This window comes from Mus caroli, unplaced genomic scaffold (assembly GCF_978045245.1).
Source record: "Mus caroli unplaced genomic scaffold, Mus_caroli_1 scaffold_2, whole genome shotgun sequence".
NCBI classification, from domain to species: domain Eukaryota; kingdom Metazoa; phylum Chordata; class Mammalia; order Rodentia; family Muridae; genus Mus; species Mus caroli.
Genome location: NW_028227257.1, coordinates 139,625,117 through 139,647,462, shown reverse-complemented (window position 1 = coordinate 139,647,462; position 22,346 = coordinate 139,625,117). Strand labels below are relative to the sequence as shown.

At 38.8% G+C, this 22,346-nt stretch overlaps 1 protein-coding gene across 3 annotated transcripts in view; it reads right to left on the bottom strand.

Moving 5' to 3' along the window:
* Lrp1b (LDL receptor related protein 1B) overlaps nucleotides 1-22,346 on the bottom strand; it is a 2,026,300-nt gene that overhangs the window by 662,416 nt on the left and 1,341,538 nt on the right. For all 3 annotated transcript variants that reach the window (XM_021181392.3, XM_029472167.2, XM_029472172.2), the window contains exons 29-31: nucleotides 21,829-22,056; nucleotides 2,688-2,862; nucleotides 1,870-1,964 (exon numbers count right to left, since the gene is read on the bottom strand). In XM_021181392.3, the coding sequence (XP_021037051.1) occupies nucleotides 1,870-1,964; nucleotides 2,688-2,862; nucleotides 21,829-22,056 (498 nt within the window). The remainder of the gene's footprint in view (nucleotides 1-1,869; nucleotides 1,965-2,687; nucleotides 2,863-21,828; nucleotides 22,057-22,346) is intronic.

Genomic DNA, 22,346 nt, shown 5'->3' with positions numbered 1-22,346 from the left:
TTGACAATTCGGATTGATGACATTAGATAGCTTTTCCATACCAAAGCGAATAACTGCCGAAAGGAAGACACAGCTACACATTGGAAGGAAGTGTTTGCCAATGACATGTTGGACAGAGGTTTACTGTATAATATATACAAATAACTTCAAAAATTAAGCATCTAGCAAGGAGCAAAACTACCTAGTCAATACGTGACCACATGAATTGAATTGAAGTGATCAGGAAAAGAAATAGAAACTACCAAAAAACAATGGAAAAAACGTGTTCAACATTCTTAACCATGGGAGAGATGTAAATTAAAATAACTTTAGGAGCTGGGGAGATGGCTCAGCCAGCAAAGTACTTAATGCATACGAATTAAGGCCTGGATTCAATATCCAGCACCCATGTAAAAAGCCAGGTATAGTGGTATCCACATGTATCGGAGAGATGAGGAAAAGGCAGGAAGAGCCTAAGGGGACCTTGACCATTCAGCCTAATATCCAGAAAATCCTCAGATCTTAATCAAAGACACAAAGTAAACAATTTCAAAAGAGTAATTCCTGAGGTTGTCGTCTACCCACCTGATTTACATGTGCATATGAACATATACTTATCCATCCCCTCAGACATGAACATGGGCATACATATACAAATATACACTCAAAATAAATAGTCAAATAGAGGGGGAGGAGAAAGAAGAAGAGGAGGAGGAAGAGGAGGAAGAAGAAGCCGAAGCAACAGCCCTATTGCTGCGCATGTACCTGAAGGACTAACAGCAAGCATGGAGGTATTTGCATATTTGTATTTATACATAGTTTACACTACTGATACTAGCAAAGACAGGAATTAGGTTAGAGGTTCATCAGCAGAATACCTGATAAAAAATGATACATGTATAGAACAGAATTTTATTCAGGCTTTATGGATTTATGCAGAGTTTAATCATGACATCTTCAGGAAATCAGATAATACCCAAGATCATACTATAAAATGAAACAGGCCAGATTCACACACACACACACACACACACACACACACACACACACAGAAAAAGTTATTACATCTTCATTCATGCATGGACTCTGTATTTAAATGTCTTTATGTGGGTCTGAAATTAAAGTAGAAAAGAGTCTATGAGAAGAAAGGAATTAATATAAAGGGGCGTGTTCTGGTGAGCTCTTGTCATCTTGTCATAAGCTAGTGCTATTTGAGAAGAGAGAATGTCGGTTGAGAAAATGGGCCCCACTAGACTGGCCTCTGGGCAAGCCTGTGGTGAATTTTACTAATTTAAATTGATATGGGAGGATCTGGCCATTTTGGGTGGTACCACTCCTGAGCAGGTAGTCCTAAGGTGCTATAGGAAAGTAAGATGAACATGTTGTATAGAGCAAGCCAATAAGAAACACACTTCAAGGGCTGCTGTGACAGTTCCTACCTCCATGATCCTGTCCTGAGTTCCTGATTTAACTTCATTTGATGATGGACTGGGACAGGGGATTTTAAGTGAAATATCTCCATTCCTCCCTAAATTGCTTATGGCCCTAGCTTTTGTTGCAGCACTAGAAACTCTAACTGGGATAGGAGGGGAAGTATCCTCTAACAAAATACATGTTGCATGAAAATGGAAGGGTGTTATCTGGGAGGACAGTGATAGAGCTGGGAAGGGAGGAAAACAAATAGAAGCAAGCAAATATTCACCTATGAGTTACCTCAGAGATGCCCAGACAGTGTGTGTGCTAATGAAAAGCATCTCACAGTGAGAAAACAGATTTCTTGGAACCAAATGTCCCCTGATCTTTTACAATCTTTTCAGGGCTTAGTTCAAAGTCATGGAAGTGTATCACATTAAACTTGTCACTATTAATTTATTTTTAAAAAGTACTTACCAACTGGTTCCTTTTGGTTCTGAAAGAGAATCTTGCTGTTACTTCCATCCATATTTGCCATGTTTATTGTATTTCCATCTGTCCAGTACAGTTTCCTTAATTCAAAATATATGGATTAACATGTTGCATGCAAATCCATTCATTGAAAAGAAGCATGTGTCAAAGAATAAAGTAAAAATAACTTGAGGCTAAGAATTAATTTTTTTCCAAAAGACTTAATATGTTGGCCCCTGTGTGTTTGCCTAGGAAGAAAGCCCCTCTTTTGCTTTTACCTGTCTTGAAAGATATTTATCTATTCTCATTTTCCTTCTACATTCCAGTCTAATGCTTAGGCAAGGTTAAAGCGAGCTACTTTCATTTTGTCCTTCATCAAAACCAAATCCACTTGGCTAAGAAGGAATTACATGCTATAGATGGGAAGAAACTCATTTCAGCCCTCCCTCCTAGAAGCTTTGTACTACCCAGGTTCTGTGACTCACCAGGGACAAAGGCCCAACAACTCTGCACTGACCATGCAGTAAGAAAATGTTGAAAACCACCATTCAAAACAAAAGCATTATTTTCCTCAATTCTTTTCTTTTCTTTCTTAATTCTCATTCCCTAGAAACAACCACTAAAGAGATCTTATAAATTGAATTTCATCTAGATAAAAATCTCTATCCAGGACTCTGGATCTCTTTTATAATTTCCACCCTCACATTTACATTTTGACTCTGCCCTCCACATATGCATCATCTGAATTAAACAATTTTTATGTAAAATGTAAACTAATGTGCAAAATGTTTTTTTTTAAAAACTTTTTAAAAATCATACTTTACCCTCTGACTGGGTGGGCTGCCAGACACTGCGGTTTATCGATTCCGTGAATAATTGAGGTTTTCAAAGAGCCATCTAATCTTGCCACATTAATTTGTGTTTCATCAAATTCTGAGCTAATCCAGTATAAATTACGTGAAACCCAGTCCACTGCTAACCCTCTGATACTCTGAATATCTGTAAAACAGGATAAAGAAAATGGAGAGTTACTGAGGGTTCACATTCTCCTGCCTCTTCAGGTAAGTTATTTTCTGTCTAAGGGAAAACCTAATTTACACTTTAATTTGTCAGCTAAAATTGTGCAAGATTGTAATCTCATTCCCTTATCAACACTTCTTAAGGCATGTATAATCATTAATGTCTAACTGCCGAGGCATTAGGAAACCTGAAGAAACAATTATCATTAAAATTAGAGTAACAATCAATGATTCACCAGTGAATCCTTGCAAGACACTGGGGGAAGTCTTGTGAGCTGAGGTGACCAAGGTTTAATGGAGAAACAGCTCCTGCGCTCAGTAGCACACACAGGTCTACTTAGGAGGAAGCACTGCATCTCACTAACAAATGGGCTGTTTGGTGTTGAAGTGCTGACTTGTTTCTTATGTGAAATAAAATAATTCAACTTTCATCAAAACCGGCACAGTTGAACACTTTTCAACACGGATAATTAACAGGAACTTAATGGAATCTGAGGACAAAACTAAAATCATTTTAACATTACTCCAAATGTGGGCTCTACAGTGATGTTGGAAACCTAATTAAGTGTGGATCCAGTACCACTAAAGATAATGGGTCTGGACTGCTTTTCTTTGATTAGTGAATTGGGCATCTTGAAAAACAAGTGTGGGGATGCATATTAAATAGTAGGATACTATAAAAGGAGAAACACAGTAAGATGAACTGTCAGAAATTATAGAATTTAGTAAAGTATAGTAGGTCTATTTTAGTACCTACGTGTGGCATTTAACAGCTCAACCTGGGACTTGCCTTTTTTTGTATTTTGTCATTTTCTAATATTTGGAACTTCAAGGTTTCTTCACTCATCAGTTCCTGGACCTGTGAAAACGCTGACTGTTCAGTGGCTGTGGCAAAGATAGAGGTCCTGAGGGCTCGGTGGTTCTCATGCATGGACTACCTGCAGTACTGACCAGACCAAGCAGCTGTGACTTCACGCCAATAAAATCAATACATGTTCCTGTTCACAGGAGACTAGCAAAATAGTATTTTTATTTATTTCTGTTGTTGTTGTTGTTTTTAATTAGAAAGTAGAAAACTTTGGACTTATCAAACATGCTAACAGAGCAGAATATGGCCAGGAGTCCAGTAATTGTACTGGAGCTGTGGAGGGCAGAGGTGGTGCTATGGCCTGACTACTATATTTCCGAGACCAGGAAGGTTTTCTTCAGTCTGCATGGATCTTTACAGTGCCAGCCAGGTCCAGTTTCCCATCCTTAACCAGCGCCTTCTGTAGGGTTCCCTCCTGACTCTCACTGATAAACTGCTGTCCTGATAAACTGGATGTGCACTGTCTTCACTGTACAATCTCATACAGATGTTTTTTTTGTGAGACGAAATAACACGACACTTCTTGGAAGTTAGACTCTTTCTTCTCATTTGGAGTGCACTTCCTTCTGCCCCACCCTCTGCAGTTCACTGGCTGCAGAGAGGTGATATTATAAGAAAGAGGTTTGTGTTCATGCTCCAACCCTGTTGGCCTGGTTCTTTGTTATCAGTATCTGTTACATTGATTTTTTTTCAGGATCTCTGCTCACTTTAACCTAAGGCAACTTACAAATAACATAAAGGATTTCTCAGAATCATCTGGAGGAAGGAATGTTGTTCTACCAGACGTCATGTTTTATAAAATACTTTGGTTTTCCAGTTCTGATGCTCAAATATTTTAAATTATTTTACTAATTGAAACATATATATGGCCTTCTTTAATTTTAAAACAAAACTTAGTATATATTATCAATATATATTTCCAATATATGAAACATATCCTGAGACATACAGCATACAATGAACATATATGTTTGTAATGACTTGGTGAACTTATCAACTATAATCTGGAACTTTAAGGATATGTCAATACTCAAGTATAAGGCTGAAATGTGTGACAGTGTTTTTATCTGAGCACTTATCTGTGCAATCTCAATCAGAACTCTGTACCCTTTTGATGGACGAAAAGTGGCACTTTGGATCATCAGTTTGGCAGTTGAAATCAAACTTATGTGCTTTTTTTCTATAACTAAAGTTTCAACTCACTGCTTTATGGAACTCTATAAACTGCCTATTAAGGACATAAAGGAAAATAGTAAAAAAATTCAAACAAACAAACAAACAAAAACAAAAATAAAAACCAGATATCTTTCTCCTCATTACTAAAAATATTGAAACAATATATTTTGAATTGTAACATCTGTTTTGTTTTATTTTGTTTTTTAATTAGGTCACACCAATACCTCTGAGCAAGTTTCTCAGATAATTCATGTTTTCTCTGTTTTGGGAAAACCTATTTTCTTGAACTAATACAAGTGATATATTCCTCAAAGTCCTTTATTACCAAAAAGTGTTTGGGTACATGATAAATGTGTTTTCAAATGTATGTCAAAATTAGAATATAGGCAGGTAAATGTCTGCGTGCTAAACACACACACACACACACACACACACACACACACACCAAGTACTTTTCAGTTAAATCTATAAAAGCATGCATGTAGGAGTTGAGAAAGTAGCAATCATCAAGACAAAATCCACAGATTCTTTCCTTTTTGAGCTGTTTGCTGCTTGGTGTAATATGGCTCATTAGTGGGAGAACAGGACTGATCACAAGATTACTAGAAAGATTTTATATATTATTAGCATGTATCATTAGTGATAAGTGAGTGGGAAAAATCATTCTTGCTTTAAAAGAACAATTTTTTAAAAAATTAACATCGTAATCTAGTTTCTTCTATTATTTCTTTAGCTATATTAAAGTATCACAATATCCCCATGTGATTAGTTTCCCAACTAGTAAGTTCTATGTCTAAGTAAGATATCCTGTCTGAAGATAAATGATAGAGTTATCTATTAGCCTCTGACCTGTACACATGCACAGACGTATATTCATACTAACCTGTGTATGCCACCATACATACAAAAATACATATAACACATACTAACAAACCACATATCAGTTACTAAAAGAAACATTCTTCTCTCTTCTTGTTCACTTCTGCACTAGGACTTCCAGCCTCTGTTGAAGCATCAGTCATCTGAACCTCTTAGTTGTATCATAGCTTTTGTGCAATGCCCCAATTCTGTCCCCTTCTTTACATTTATTAAAGTTCTAGGCTAATATTTGTTTTTATTTTTGACTTCTGGGGGGAAGGGTTTCAGGTAAACAATGCTGGTCCTGAACTCTGAATCCTTCAGTCATTATATCCTTAGCTGGAGTCTTAGTGCTGGGTGTCCACCATCATGAGGCCACAGATAATAGTCTCAAAACTTAGTGTATGCAAGTCAACCAGTCTCTCACCTGACCCACATCTTAGCTCTGGGTCAAATTTTGTTTCAATTTAAGTACATTTCTGTAACTTTCTTATATCACTCCTGCCTATTTTTTCTCAGTTTGGGGGTGTATCTTTGTAATTGCCATTTGATTTATTTTTCAAAAATTTTAGCTCCCTTATACTACATTTAAATCTTATTCGTGGTTCCCAATTTTCTCCTAATTCCTTGGGGGGATATGCTTCAACATGAAACTTCAACATGAAACTTCAACTATATCTAGCTATATAGATATAGTAGGGTATCCTGAAGATTATCAGACCTTTGTGACTATGCATTCCTGAACTGGAGACCCACTTTCCCCAAAGGCCTCCTTACCTCTTCCTCCTCAGTAATTCCATGTCAGAAATCATTTTGAACTGGAACCTAATGGTCTAAGATGATTACCCATGGTATAATCCTATTTCACTTAACCTTAAATTGTAGTCATGTAGTTAGTCACATTTAGGAATACTGTCACATGCCATGTTCCTTGAGTTAATGAGAGATCTTGAGCTTTCAGAACAACATCATTTCACCACTCTGATGTTTCAGTTGCAGAACCTAAAGATGCTATGGAATTTCTTTAATATCTTGCACGTTAGAATGAAACTGTACACTCAGTTTTCTGATTGAAAACATGAAAAGTGGGCACAGAGAGGATGGACATTTACCAGATTTCCCTATGGATGCATAATACTCAATGATCAGCAGTTTGGGGCATCATTATGGCTACTTATATTTTTTCATATCACAGATATTGATATTATTTCATCACAAAATCTTTCTCAGTAAGTATGAAAAATGGAACATTCTGGCCTGATATGAGTTAACAGAAGGAATCCCACAGCTAGGCTTTCTACTGTTTTCAAAGTCCAGAAAGCACTGTTATTATGGACCAATGATTGTCTTTTTAATTCATTCTGAACCCATTTTAGAATTATTACTATCATTTTCAAACCATTATTACACTTAATAATTGGCAATATATAGAGAGGAAAATCTTACTTCACACTGAAAAAAAATACTACATAAGTGAATAATATTTCAAACATGAATGGACAATCCTTAGATAAATTCAATTAGATTCAAAATCAATCAAGAATTGTATGTTTAGATGAACATGATACCTCCAGTACTGTTTAGGCTGAAGCAGCAGAATGAGCAGTTTGAATACACCAGAAACATCAAGCATCTTTGCCAATAAAAATGAGATTCTACTGAAAATGATGCAGACTTTCATAAACCCCCCACTGTGTGCCTACAACTCTTTGCTTGCATTTCTGATGAATGAAAACCTTTGGGAGGAGAAAGACAACAGATGCACTTCATCAAGTTACCACCAGGAGATCTGCACAGGATGCTGAGTATGAAGAAGGCACATATTGTAAGAAATTTGATGAACACATATTTGAAGCAAAACCTTTTTTTCCTCAAATTCATTAATTTTTTTTTTAGAGGGAAAGACATGTGGGGAAAAGGCAACACCTGTATGTCCAACAGTCTGAAAACAGGTTCAGGTGCAAATGAAGCTCTAATACTCCTTAGAGTCAGATCTGAAGTTTTTGAAGGTAGAAAGCAACAAGAACCTCAAAATAAGTCCATCATTAAAGGGGTACATTTAAAACAAACAAACAAACAAACAAACAAACAAAGAACACGTAGATAAAAATATGAAATACCAAAACCATGTCCTAGTTTGATTCTCTCTTCCTGTGGTACAACATGGACCAAAAGCAACTTAGGTAGGAAAGGATTTATTTCACATTGGACTTTCCAGGTCACAGTCTGTCCTGCAGGAATCTGAAGCCAAGCACTGAGGTAGAGGTAATGGAGGAATACTGCTTACTGACTTGCTTCATAGCTTGCCCCTCCTTCTTTCTTTTATCACCTGGGACCATTCAAGCGGGGATAACACTGGGTTGTTGGACATCATCATCAGGCCCCAGAGACTAGTCCATGGGCCTGTCCAATAGATGTAACTCAGCTGATGTTCACCCTCCTAAGGTGACTTTGCTTTGTATTAAGTTTTAAAAAATTACATTTTCTACCTAAATGTTGTAATATTCTTCTGTGTTAACTATCAGTAGTATCTTAAATTTGACTGAGGCACACTATAGTGATAAAAGGTGAAAGAAATAAATACTTGGGAGGGCTAACTGAGCTCTAGGACTATTTTAATTGATAGTACCTTAAAAGGACATCTGATAGAATTACTGTCCAGTAACTAGCAGTAAAATCCTAAATTGTCTTATTACCACACAATGAAAGATACAGGAGCACTAATAATGTGGTCCTGAGGGTAAGTTTGTTTCTGCCAGTTCCTCACTCTGCCTTTGGGTCTACAGTTCAGTATCTATGACTGAGTTCTCTCATCAGTAGAATGGAAATTATTCATATAAATATTAGAGATGCAGAGATTAAGTGAGATAGTATTTGTGTCAAGTTAATGTTAGGCCATTTATTACACCCAATCAGTAAGCCTGACAGCATGAATGACAGGTCCAGGCCGAGGCTCAAGTAAAAGCACTATTAGGGCCAGAGATTAAAGCTGTTTGCTGCCAAGATCATTCTATGGATTGTAAGGGAATTTTCTCTTAGAATAGTACATTTGATTTTTGGGATAGCTAATCTTAGTTGTCAACATGACCATACCTGTCAACGTTTGTAGCTGAGAAGTACCATGCAGGCTTTTGTTGGGAGGGGGAGGGGGTTGTTTGTTTGTTGGTTGGTTGGTTTTGTTGTTGTTTGTTTAGTTTTGATTGGATATTTTGAGGTAGAAAGAGCCATCTTAAGGACCACACCATCTAGTGGCACAGTATATAAAAAGGAAGGTTTTGCTTTTGTCTGCTTTTCTTCACTCTCTCTGGCAAGTTCAGTCCTGTTACAGATGCATTTCTTCCTTGGTATTAGAGCCTAATTCTTCAGGATTTCAAAATAGACTAAAGACCAGTGGCTTTCCAGGACTTCCCTAGTACTCCAGCACAAGACTGAGACAGCTGTAATATCCAGCTTTGTGAACTCAATTCCTATGTTTATAAGGGAAAATAGTATATAATTCTCTTTCTTTTTGAGTTTTTGTATCATCTGGGTATCAGAGTAACTGTGGCTTCATGAAATGAATTGGGTAGTGTTCGTTGTGTTTCTATTTTGTGGGGTAATTTGAGGAGTAGTGGCATTAGTTCTTCTTTAAAAGTCTGATAGAATTCTGGGCAAAAACGGTCTGGCTATGATTTGTTTGTTTGCTTGCTTGCTTTAGAGCCTTTTGATGATGGCTTCTGTTTCACTGGAGGATTATAGGTCTATCTGTTCTTGATTTAACTTGGATAAATTGTACCTATTGAGAGATTGTTTTGATTTAGTTGAGCACAGATGCTTAAAGTATGTCCTTATGATTCTAGGGATTTCCTCAGTGTCTACTGTTATGCCCCTCCTTTCATTTCTGATTTCATTAACTTGGGTAATCTCTCCATGTTATTTAGTTGGTTTGGATAAGGGTTTGCCCATCTTGTTGATTTTCTTGAAGAACTACCTCTTTGTTTTATTGATTCTTTGTACTGTTCTCTTTGTTTCTATTGAATTGATTTCAGCCCTCTATGTGATAATTGCTTTCTTCTACTACTCTTGGGTGTACTTGCTTCTCTTTAGATCTAGAACTTTCAGGTGTGTTGTTAAATTGGTAACATGAGATCTCTCCAGTTTCTTTACGTAGGCACTTTGTGCTGTAAACTTTCCTCGGAAAACCAGGAGAACATGGACGACTCAGAGAACTAAGCAGAGATCACATGGCTTATAGAGACTGAAGAGGAAAGCACAGGAACTGCATGGGTATACACAAGATCCTTTGTGTATATGTTGCAACTATTACATTGGTGTTCTTGTAAGATTCCTAACAGTGGAAGCAGGAGTTTCTCCAACCCTTTTACCTGCTCTTGAGACACTTTCCTCTCCTGGGCTGCTTTGTTTAGCTTCGATATGAGTGCTTCTGCTTTGTTTTATTGTGTTGTATTTTTGTCCTGCATGGCCATAATTTCTTGGAGCCTTGTCCTTTTCTAAAGAGGAAATGAAGTGAGGGTGCCTTTGTGGGGAGAGGAGATAGGTCTGGGCACTAGGAGTATAGGGAAGGAAAACTGTGGCAGGGATGTATAGAATAAGAAAAAATAAAAGAAGATTCTATTTTTAATAAAAAGAAAAATAAAAGAAAAACTGAGAAGGAATAGAGGGCAGCCATATGGGAAGTAAGGGAAGTTCTGCAGAGGTCATCCACAGTGCTGCAAGGGATGTACAGGTTAATGATGTTGATTACTGTTGCAGTTTGTGATACTCTGATAAGACCCAAAGCCATACTGTTAAACTTCATCTCTGGTTTTGCTACTAATAGAATGTCCTATCATTCTGTATTAGTTACTTTTTTGTTGCTGTGACAAAACACCATGACTGAAATAGGTTATGGAAGAGTTTTTTTCTATATGTATAAGGGTTCATATGTCAGGAAGACATGGCAGCAAATAATAGGCATGGCTCCAGGTTCAGGTTGCAGAGTCATCTCATCTATAAAGGCAAGAATGAAGAAACAGAATCCCTAGTGTGACAAAGCTATTGATGAACCAGCATGCATCCACACTAGGTTTAAAAGCTATCTTATAGTAAAGAAAAACTAGGCTCATTTCTGTTCATTGTCAAACCTATTTTTCCTCAAGTATTGGACTATTCTCTAGCCATAACCTAAACTCAAATTTTCTGCACTGACTGTTCCAGGAAATGGCAATCATGGCTTCGATTCAAAAGTTGTAATGACCATCTTGCAACCCCTACGTTTGTTTGAACCTTGCTATAACTACATTGTTATGACCACCTTGCTATGTTCTGCTCCTAGAACTCTGCCTATCTTTCCCAACAAGTTCTTCATTTCAAAACCCTCAACCCTTGAACTGTAACAACCTTGTCTCCCTCATGTCTAATGCTGAATTTTTAAACCCCAGCTTAGGTTGAGGCAGCATGTTTACATGGATAAAAAAGCTTGCTTCAGTTAATTACTTGCTTTAATTAATTTGGTCATGATATTTTGGGTCATTGGCTTTTTTTCCCTCACATTTTAGGATTAACACAAAACTCTCAAAGATATTCCCTACACACACCCTCCAGCAAGATTCCAAACATAAACTATTCCAAACAGTGCCATCAACTACAAACATAGTGTTCAAATACATGAGTATATGGGCACATTTCTCACTCAAATATCCACACAGTCTTTAGCAAGGCTGGGTTCTGGAAAAAAAGGTAAGTCCACTGAAGTTGTAAAGAAGAAAAAGAGGAGCTACTTCAACAGAGCCTCTGCCTCCACCTTCAGGATAAACTTTCTGCCTTTGTATTTGCCCCTTTATAGTGCCACAATCTGCCAATGATTCCTCAAACTTTGTCTTCTCTATCCAAACTTCCATCCCTTACCACAACCACAAAAGCAGTTAACTAAACTTTGAAGATCCACCTGGTATTCATCTCTTAGTCCAGGACAATCCCAGTAAATATCTTTGGTAAAGAGATCCTTCCAAAACAAAGCTTCCCATGCCCTCTTTAAAACAAATACCATTCTGCCTATTTGCATGGAAATCTAAAACACAGAAATCAGTTCTTTTGACTATATACATGTAAGAAATTTGATGTAAACAGAATTTTTTTCCTTCAGCTCACTGAGCTTGTCTGTGCTCTGCCTTGTCTGCAGAATACAGTGCCAGTACCATGGTGGCTATCCTACATCTCTTACCCCATTTCTTCTCCTATAGAAAATATTTGTCCAGATACTAAAATACTAAGGGCAGAAACCTGTGCCTTAATGTTTGTAAACTGAATTTCAGCTGTATGCAGGTTTCAGAGTTTTGGAAGAGGGATGTTCATATTCTTGATAAAGGCCTTGAACTCCTTCCTGAACTCTGGAGGAGGATCATTTCAGTGCACATAATGATGTCTTCAGGCCAGTTACACATTTTACATCTAGCCCTCTTTAAAAAAACAAACCTGTAGACAAAGGCAATCTTCATTGTAGTTCCTCTGACTTTCCTATGAGTTGGAAATAAATATGATCATTTCTGACAAATATTAATTTGGTAAGTTGTTTTAACTGCCCTAAGATGAGACAAATTGTTCTAAATACATGTAAAGATCAGTTGTCAAGCTTGTGCCACCCCTGTGTACAATGACCTGAAGCTCCTGAAAGGATACGTTTTGAGAAGCTGTAACCTGTAAAACTGTATTGCTCTAAGTAAGCACTTAACATCTTAAGAACTTAAACACCCCCGATTCCTGAGCTATCTCTATTTATGGAAGAGGAAATGAAGAGGGAGTACATTTGGATTAGAGGGGGAGTTCTGGGAAATAACAAGGAGTAGAGTGAGGGGGACATGTGGTTCAGATATATTGTATGAGAGAAGAACCTACTTTCCATGAAAAAATAAGATTAAAAGCCTACTATTGATGGAAAGATCTCTCATGCTCATGGATCAGCAGGATTAACATAGTAAAAATTGCCATCCTGCCAAAAGCAATTTACAGATTTAGTGCAATTCTCATCAAAATTTCAACACCATTCCTTACTGATTTTAAAAGATCAATACTTAACTTCATATGAAAAAACTAAAAACCCAGGATAGCTAAACCAATCTTTTACAATAAAAAGAACTTCTGGAGGTAACACTATCCTTGATTTCAAACAGGACTACAGTGTTTTAGTAAAAAAAAAACACATGTTATTGCTATGAAAGGAGGTTGATCAATGGAATCAAGCCAAAGGCTCAGATGTAAATCCACACACCTATGGAGACCTGATTTTTGATTTTAAAAAAGCCATAAATATGTACTGGATAAAAGAAAGCATCAACAACAAGTTGAGTGGGTCTAATTGAATTTTGGCCAGTAGAAGAATGCATATAGATTCATATCTATTACCTTGCAGAAAACTCAAGTCCAAATGGATCAAAGACATCAACAGAAACCCAGATATACAGAACCACATAGAAGAGAAACTGGGGAATTCCTTGGTACTAGAGAAAACTTCTTGAACAGAACATCAATAGCATGGGCACTGAGATCAACAATTAATAAATGAGACCTTATGAAACTGAATAGCTTCTGTAATACAAAGCAAAATGACTTTGAGTTTCTATCTCATACGTGTCAGAATGGCTAAGATCAAAAACACAAGAGACAGCTCATGCAGGATAGGATGTAGCGCAAGGGGAATACACTTCCACTGCTGGTGGGAGTGGAAACTTGTACAGCTACTTTGGAAACCAATATGGTGATTTCTCAGAAAATTGGGAATCAATCTACCTCAAGACTCAACTATACTTCTCCTAGTCATATACCTGAAGAAAGCTCTATTCTACCACAAGGACATTTGCTTAGCTATGCTCATAGCAACTGCCAACTACCTGGGATTTAAGAAGGCTTGCAGAGATCTGGAAGTCTGTAGGACTCTTAACCTAGGTAGGATATATATATATTATGGCTGAGTAGCTTGGTGTTCTTGTGGGATTTCTTTTTTTTTTTCCACTGTTTTTTTTTATTACATATTTTCCTCAATTACATTTCCAATGCTATCCCAAAAGTCCCCCATACCGCCCCCCACTTCCCTACCCTCCCATTCCCATTCTTTTGGCCCTGGCATTCCCCTATATTGGGGCATATAAAGTTTGCAAGTCCAATGGGCCTCTCTTTCCAGTGATGGCTGACTAGGCCATCTTTCGATACATATGCAGCTAGAGACAAGAGCTCCAGGGTACTGGTTAGTTCATAATGTTGTTCCAACTATAGGGTTGCAGATCCCTTTAGCTCCTTGGGTACTTTCTCTAGCTTCTCCATTGGGAGCCCTGTGATCCATCCAATAGCTGACTGTGAGCATCCACTCCTGTGTTTGCTAGGCCCCTGCATAGTCTCACAAGAGACAGCTATCTTTGGGTCCTTTCAGCAAAATCTTGCTAGTGTATGCAATGGTGTCAGCGTTTAGAAGCTGATTATGGGATGGATCCCTGGATACGGCAGTCTCTAGATGGTCCATCCTTTCATCACAGCTCCGAACTTTGTCTCTGTTACTCCTTCCCTGGGTGTTTTGCTCCCAATTCTAAGAAGGGGCACAGTGTCCACATTTTGGTCTTCATTCTTCTTGAGTTTCATGCGTTTAGCAAATTGTATCTTATATCTTGGGTATCCTAAGTTTTGGGCTAATATCCACTTATCAGTGAATACATATTGTGTGAGTTCCTTTGTGATTGTGTTACCTCACTCAAGATGATGCCCTCCAGGTCCATCCATTTGGCTAGGAATTTCATAAATTCATTCTTTTTAATAGCTGAGTAGTACTCCATTGTGTAAATGTACCATAATTTCTGTATCCATTCCTCTGTTGAGGGACATCTGGGTTCTTTCCAGCTTCTGGCTATTATAAATAGGGCTGCTATGAACATAGTGGAGCATGTGTCCTTCTTACCGGTTGGGACATCTTCTGGATATATGCCCAGAAGAGGTATTGCTGGATCCTCCGGTAGTACTATGTCCAATTTTCTGAGGAACCACCAGACTGATTTCCAGAGTGGTTGTACAAGCTTGCAATCCCACCAACAATGGAGAAGTGTTCCTCTTTCTCCACATCCTCGCCAGCATCTGCTGTCACCTGAATTTTTGATCTTAGCCATTCTGACTGGTGTGAGGTGGAATCTCAGGGTTGTTTTGATTTGCATTTCCCTGATGATTAAGGATGTTGAACATTTTTTCAGGTGCTTCTCTGCCATTCGGTATTCCTCAGGTGAGAATTCTTTGTTCAGTTCTGAGCCCCATTTTTTAATGGGGTTATTTGACTTTCTGGAGTCCACCTTCTTGAGTTCTTTATATATATTGGATATTAGTCCCTTGTCTGATTTAGGATAGGTGAAGATCCTTTCCCAATCTGTTGGTGGTTTTTTTGTCTTATTGATGGTGTCTTTAGCCTTGCAGAAGCTTTGTAGTTTCATGAGGTCCCATTTGTCAATTCTCGATCTTACAGCACAAGCCATTACTGTTCTATTCAGGAATTTTTCCCCTGTGCCCATATCTTCAAGGCTTTTCCCCACTTTCTCCTCTATAAGTTTCAGTGTCTCTGGTTTTATGTGAAGTTCCTTGATCCACTTATACTTGACCTTAGTACAAGGAGATAGGAATGGATCGATTCGCATTCTTCTACATGTTAACAACCTGTTGTGCCAGCACCATTTGTTGAAAATGCTGTCTTTCTTCCACTGGATGTTTTTAGCTCCCTTGTCAAAGATCAAGTGACCGTAGGTGTGTGGGTTCATTTCTGGGTCTTCAATTCTATTCCATTGGTCTATTTGTCTGTCACTATACCAGTACCATGCAGTTTTTATCACAATTGCTCTGTAGTAGAGCTTTAGGTCCGGCATGGTGATTCCACCAGAGGTTCTTTTATCCTTGAGAAGAGTTTTTGCTATCCTAGGTTTTTTGTTATTCCAGATGAATTTGCAGATTGCACTTTCTAATTCGTTGAAGAATTGATTTGGAATTTTGATGGGGATTGCATTGAATCTGTAGATTGCTTTTGGCAAGATAGCCATTTTTACAATGTTGATCCTGCCAATCCATGAGCATGGGAGATCTTTCCATCTTCTGAGATCTTCTATAATTTCTTTCTTCAGAGACTTGAAGTTTTTATTATACAGATCTTTCACTTCCTTAGTTAGAGTCACGCCAAGATATTTTATATTATTTGTGACTATTGAGAAGGGTGTTGTTTCCCTAATTTCTTTCTCAGCCTGTTTATTCTTTGTGTAGAGAAAGGCCATTGATTTGTTTGAGTTAATTTTATATCCAGCTACTTCACCGAAGCTGTTTATCAGGCTTAGGAGTTCTCTGGTGGAATTTTTAGGGTCCCTTATATATACTATCATATCATCTGCAAAGAGTGATATTTTGACTTCATCTTTTCCAATTTGTATCCCTTTGATCTCCTTTTGTTGTCGAATTGCTCTGGCTAGGACTTCAAGTACAATGTTGAATAGGTATGGAGAAAGTGGACAGCCTTGTCTAGTCCCTGATTTTAGAGGGATTGCTTCAAGCTTCTCACCATTTACTTTGATGTTGGCTACTGGTTTGCTGTAGATTGCTTTTATCATGTTTAGGTATGGGCCTTGAATTCCTGATCTTTCCAAGACTTTTATCATGAATGGGTGTTGGATCTTGTCAAATGCTTTTTCTGCATCTAACGAGATGACCATGTGGTTTTTGTCTTTGAGTTTGTTTATATACTGGATTACATTGATGGATTTCCGTATATTGAACCATCCCTGCATCCCTGGGATGAAACCTACTTGGTCAGGATGGATGATTGTTTTGATGTGTTCTTGGATTCGGTTAGCAAGAACTTTATTATTTTTGCATCAATATTCATAAGGGATATTGGTCTGAAGTTTTCTATCTTTGTTGGGTCTTTTTGTGGTTTAGGTATCAGAGTAATTGTGGCTTCATAGAATGAGTTGGGTAGAGTACCTTCTGTTTCTATTTTGTGGAATAGTTTGTGAAGAACTGGGATTAGATCTTCTTTGAAGGTCTGATAGAACTCTGCACTAAACCCATCTGGTCCTGGGCTTTTTTTGGTTGGGAGACTATTAATGACTGCTTCTATTTCTTTGGGGGATATAGGGTTGTTTAGATCATTAACCTGATCTTGGTTCAACTTTGGTACCTGGTATCTGTCTAGGAACTTCTCCATTTCATCCAGGTTCTCCAGTTTTGTTGAGTATAGCCTTTGGTAGAAGGATCTGATGGTGTTTTAGATGTCTTCAGGATCTGTTGTTATGTCTCCTTTTTCATTTCTGACTTTGTTAATTAGAATACTTTCCCTGTGCCCTCTAGTTAGTCTGGCTAAGGGTTTATCTATCTTGTTGATTTTCTCAAAGAACCAGCTCCTTGATTGGTTGATTCTTTGAATAGTTCTTCTTGTTTCCACTTGATTGATTTCGCCCCTGAGTTTGATTATTTCCTGCCGTCTACTCCTCTTGGGTGAATTTGCTTCCTTTTGTTCTAGTGCTTTTAGGTGTGTTGTCAAGCTGCTAATGTGTGCTCTTTCTAGTTTCTTTTTGGAGGCACTCAGAGCTATGAGTTTTCCTCTTAGAAATGCTTTCATTGCGTCCCATAAGTTTGGGTATGTTGTGGCTTCATTTTCATTGAACTCTAAAAAGTCCTTGATTTCTTTCTTTATTCCTTCCTTGACCAAGGTATCATTGAGAAGAGTGTTGTTCAGTTTCCACGTGAATGTTGGCTTTCTATTATTTATTTTGTTATTGATGATCAGCCTTAGTCCATGGTGATCTGATAGGATGCATGGGACAATTTCAATGTTTTTGTATCTGTTGAGTCCTGTTTTGTGCCCAATTACGTGGTCAATTTTGGAGAAGGTACCATGAGGTGCTGAGAAGAAGGTGTATCCTTTTGTTTTAGGGTAAAATTTTCTGTAGATATCTGCCAGATCCATTTGATCCATAACTTCTGTTAGTTTCACTGTGTCCCTGTTTAGTTTCTGTTTCCATGATCTGTCCATTGGTGAAAGTGGTGTGTTGAAGTCTCCCACTATTATTGTATGAGGTGCAATGTGTGCTTTGAGATTTACTAAAGTTTCTTTAATGAATGAGGCTGCCTTTGTATTTGGAGCATAGATATTCATGATTGATAGTTCCTCTTAGAGGATTTTACCTTTGATGAGTATGAAGTGCCCCTCCCTGTCTTTTTTGATGACTTTGGGTTGGAAGTCAATCTTATCTGATATTAGAATGGCTACTCCAGCATGTTTCTTCAGACCATTTGCTTGGAAAATTGTTTTCCAGCCTTTCATTCTGAGGTAGTGTCTATCTTTTTCTCTGAGATGAGTTTCCTGTAAGCAGCAAAATGTTGGGTCTTGATTGTGTAGCCAGTTTGTTAGTCTATGTCTTTTTATCGGGGAGTTGAGTCCATTGATATTAAGAGATATTAAGGAAAAGTAATTGTTGTTTCCTGTTATTTTTGTTGTTAAAGTTGGCATTCTGTTCTTGTGGCTGTCTTCTTTTCGGTTTGTTGAGGGATTACCTTCTTGTTGTTTCTAGGGCGTGGTTCCTGTCCTTGTATTGGTTTTTTTCTGTTATTATCCTTTGAAGGGCTGGATTCGTGGAGAGATAATGTGTGAATTTGGTTTTGTCGTGGAATACTTTGGTTTCTCCATCTATGTTAATTGAGAGTTTGGCTGGGTATAGTAGCCTGGGCTGGAATTTGTGTTCTTTTAATGTCTGTATAACATCTGTCCAGGATCTTCTGGCTTTCATAGTCTCTGGTGAAAAATCTGGTGTAATTCTGATAGGCTTGCCTTTATATGTTACTTGGCCTTTTTCTCTTACTGCTTTTAGTATTCTATCTTTATTTAGTGCATTTGTTGTTCTGATTATTATGTGTCGGGAGGTATTTCTTTTCTGGTCCTGCCTATTTGGAGTTCTGTAGGCTTCTTGTATGTTCATGGGCATCTCTTTCTTTAGATTTGGGAAGTTTTCTTCTATAATTTTGTTGAAGATGTTTGCTGGTCCTTTGAGTTGAAAATCTTCATTTTCATCCACTCCTATTATCCGTAGGTTTGGTCTTCTCATTGTGTCCTGTATTTCTTGGATGTTTTGAGTTAGGATCTTTTTGCATTTTCCATTTTCCTTGATTGTTGTGCCGATGTTCTCTATGGAATCTTCTGCACCTGAGATTCTCTCTTCCATCTCTTGTATTCTGTTGCTGATGCTTGCATCTATGGTTCCAGATTTCTTTCCTAGGGTTTCTATCTCCAGTGTTGCCTCATTTTGGGTTTTCTTTATTGTGTCTACTTCCCTTTTTAGGTCTAGTATGGTTTTGTTCATTTCCATCATCTGATTGGATGTGTTTTCCTGTTTCTCTTTAAGGACTTCTACCAGTTTGGTTGTGTTTTCCTGTTTTTCTTTAAGGACTTGTAACTCTTTAGCCATGTTCTCCTGTAGTTCTTTAAAGTCCTTCTTGATGTCCTCTACCATCATCATGAGATATGCTTTTAAATCCAGGTCTAGTTTTTCAGGTGTGTTGGGGTGCCCTGGACTGGGCGAAGTGGGAGTGCTGGGTCCTGATGATGGTGAGTGGTCTTGGTTTCTGTTAGTAAGATTCTTACCTTTACCTCTCGCCATCTGGTAATCTCTGGAGTTGTTATAGTTGTCTCTGTTCAGAGGTTGTTCTTCTGGTGATTCTGAGTATCCTCTGTCAGCAGACCTGGGAGACAGGCTCTCTCCTCTGAGTTTCAGTGGTTAGAACACTCCCTGCTGACAAGCTTTCCTCTTAAAGGGAAGGTGTACAGATATCTGGCGTTTGGACCTCCTCCTGGCCAAAGAAGAAGGCGGAAAACAGGACCTTTCCCAGATGCTGTGTTGCTTTGGCAGTTCATAGAAGCTGTAGGCTTCTGTGGTGCACACTCTCAGCTGTGCAGACTAAGTTCCTACGTTCAGTGGAGTCCTGGATCCAAGATGTGCTCCCTGCTCCTGAGGCAGAGGGCTCCTGTGCAGGGCAGACCACTGTCTTCCAGCTAGGAGGGTGCAGGATGTCTGTGGCCCCAAAAGGGTGCTGCCTCAGTGGCTCTGTGGCTCCCGCCTGTCCCAGAAGCTGTCTGCCTCTGTGGTCCTCACTCTGACCTGTACAGACTAAGTTTGTGGGATGGCGCTCCCTGCAGGGCAGGTCACTGTCCTCCAGCTGGGAGGGTGCCGGATGTCTGCGGCCCCAAACGGGTGCTGCCTCAGAGGCTCTGTGTCTCCCGCCTGTCCCAGAAGCTGTCTGCCTCTGTGGTCCTCACTCTAACCTGTACAGACTAAGTTCAGCGGAGTCCCGGAGCCAAGATGGCGCTCCCTGCAGGGCAGGTCACTGTCCTCTGGCTGGGAGGGTGCCGGAAGTCTGTGGCCCCAAAAGGGTGCTGCCTCAGTGGCTCTGTGGCTCCCGCCTGTCCCAGAAGCTGTCTGCCTCTGTGGTCCTCACTCTAACCTGTACAGACTAAGTTCAGCGGAGTCCCGGAGCCAAGATGGCGCTCCCTGCAGGGCAGGTCACTGTCCTCCGGCTGGGAGGGTGCCAGATGTCTGCGGCCCCAAAAGGGTGCTGCCTCAGCAGCTCTGTGGCTCCCGCCTGTCCCAGAAGCCGTCTGCCCCCGTGGTCCCCACTCTGACCTGTACAGACTAAGCTCGGCGGAGTCCCGGAGCCAAGATGGCGCTCCCTGCAGGGCAGGTCACTGTCCTCCGACTGCTCTTGTGGGATTTCTAACAGTGGGAGAGGGAGCTGTCTCAGATTCTTTTGCCTGCTTATGGGAACCCCAAACTCCTATGCAGTTGCAGTTGCTTTTCCCAACCTTGATGTGATGTAATTTGCCTGGTATTATGTAGCTTGTATTGGAATGTTGGATGGATGTCTTTTGGATGCCTGCTTTTGGCTGAGGGATAGGCAAAGAAGGGTGTGGAGGAAATGTGTGGGACAGAAATTGGGGGGAGAGGAAGGAGAAGAATCTGCAGTTGGGATGTAATATATGATAGAAGAATAAAAATAAAACCCCTACTATTAATCTTCTAAAAATGAAGCTATTTAATAAAATAAAAAAGGAAACAAACACTTCTCAAACACATTTTGATTCAAAATTTGCAGTATTCTTCAGAGCAAGGGTTCTTTATGTAGTCTATAGAGGAAAGATTACCCTGACTTTTAGTCCTTCTAAAATATCTGTGTTAAGTGTAGAGGGCCTACAGTTGCAAGAAAATATGTTCTGGTTTTCATTCACAGTGAATAGTGTTCTGTGAAGATTCATTCACCGAGCTGGCAAGAGATGCAAAATAAGACAGCCAGCATAGAGGCAAGTAATACATCAATACAATTTTAAACATTTAGAGTGAAGCCACTATATTCACATATATTCTTAGTTTCAGCTGGGTTTTTATAGTTTAGAGATATTATTAATATATGTTATAAGTGGATACCTATGCATGTGAGACAATGCACATTATAGTAGGCACACGGAAGTCAGAGGACAACTTTGGGTATAGATTCTATCCATCTTCTCTGGATTTGGGGGATCAAACTCAGGTCATCAGGCTTGTGTGGTAAGTACTTATACCCACTCAGCCAGGTTGTCAGTCCTCACTTTTGTTACTGAACCTGGTAGGAGCTTATGGAGACTGCTTCTGGAATATTTCCCTGTGCAATGTGTATAAAGTGAGGTTTGGGCACACAGCTCAATTTAGAGGACTGGAAAGTCCTTGCTATACTCTATGCTGACTCCATGCTCATAGTGTTTCATGGCAGAAAAAAAAAAGCTTTATAATATGTTTTAGACATTTAAATTTTTTTTAATTTGCTATACAGTTTTTCCTTTGAATGTATTTAAATTTCTGGCTATCAGCCTGACATTTGATTTAACTGTGACATTCCACATTTGTAGAGAGGGAAGACACTCTTGGTTCATTGAATAACCAATTTCAACTTTCAGTTAAGTTGAACAGTATAGGAAGAATTCAAAAGAAACGATTTACTACAAATGTAATAACAGACATTCAATTTCTTTACCTCTTGAAATAACTGTCTCTAGTCCTGTCCCGTTAATGAAAGCCCGTGTAATGGTTTGTGTTTTGATGTCTGTCCAGTACAAACGCTCTTCAGAGGCATCGAAGTCTATCACAGCAACATCATCAATATCTGGGACAGTGAAGGCTGTGATGAAGTTCACGTAGGGATTGTCAATGTCCACCCCTCGGATCTCAGAACGTCTTGCATAAAGAAGAAATTTTTTCATTTCTGGAAAAAGAAATTAAAGTGATCATTTTTCTTATATTGTTGGCAAATGTAAGGCAGTCTAGATATTCTAAAATAGCAATGTTTAATGACAAATTTTAACACCAATAATTAAACATATGATGGAAATATGTATTCAGAACAAACAGATGTAAGCAAGTTAAAAAAATCTTTAAGTAGTATTATTTAGTTTAAATGCCAAGAAAGCCTTAGTGTCTAATTTTATCTCAGCATATCAAAGCATTGCTAACTAAAGCCAGGTCTGGAAGTACAGGGAGAACTCAATTCCAGGC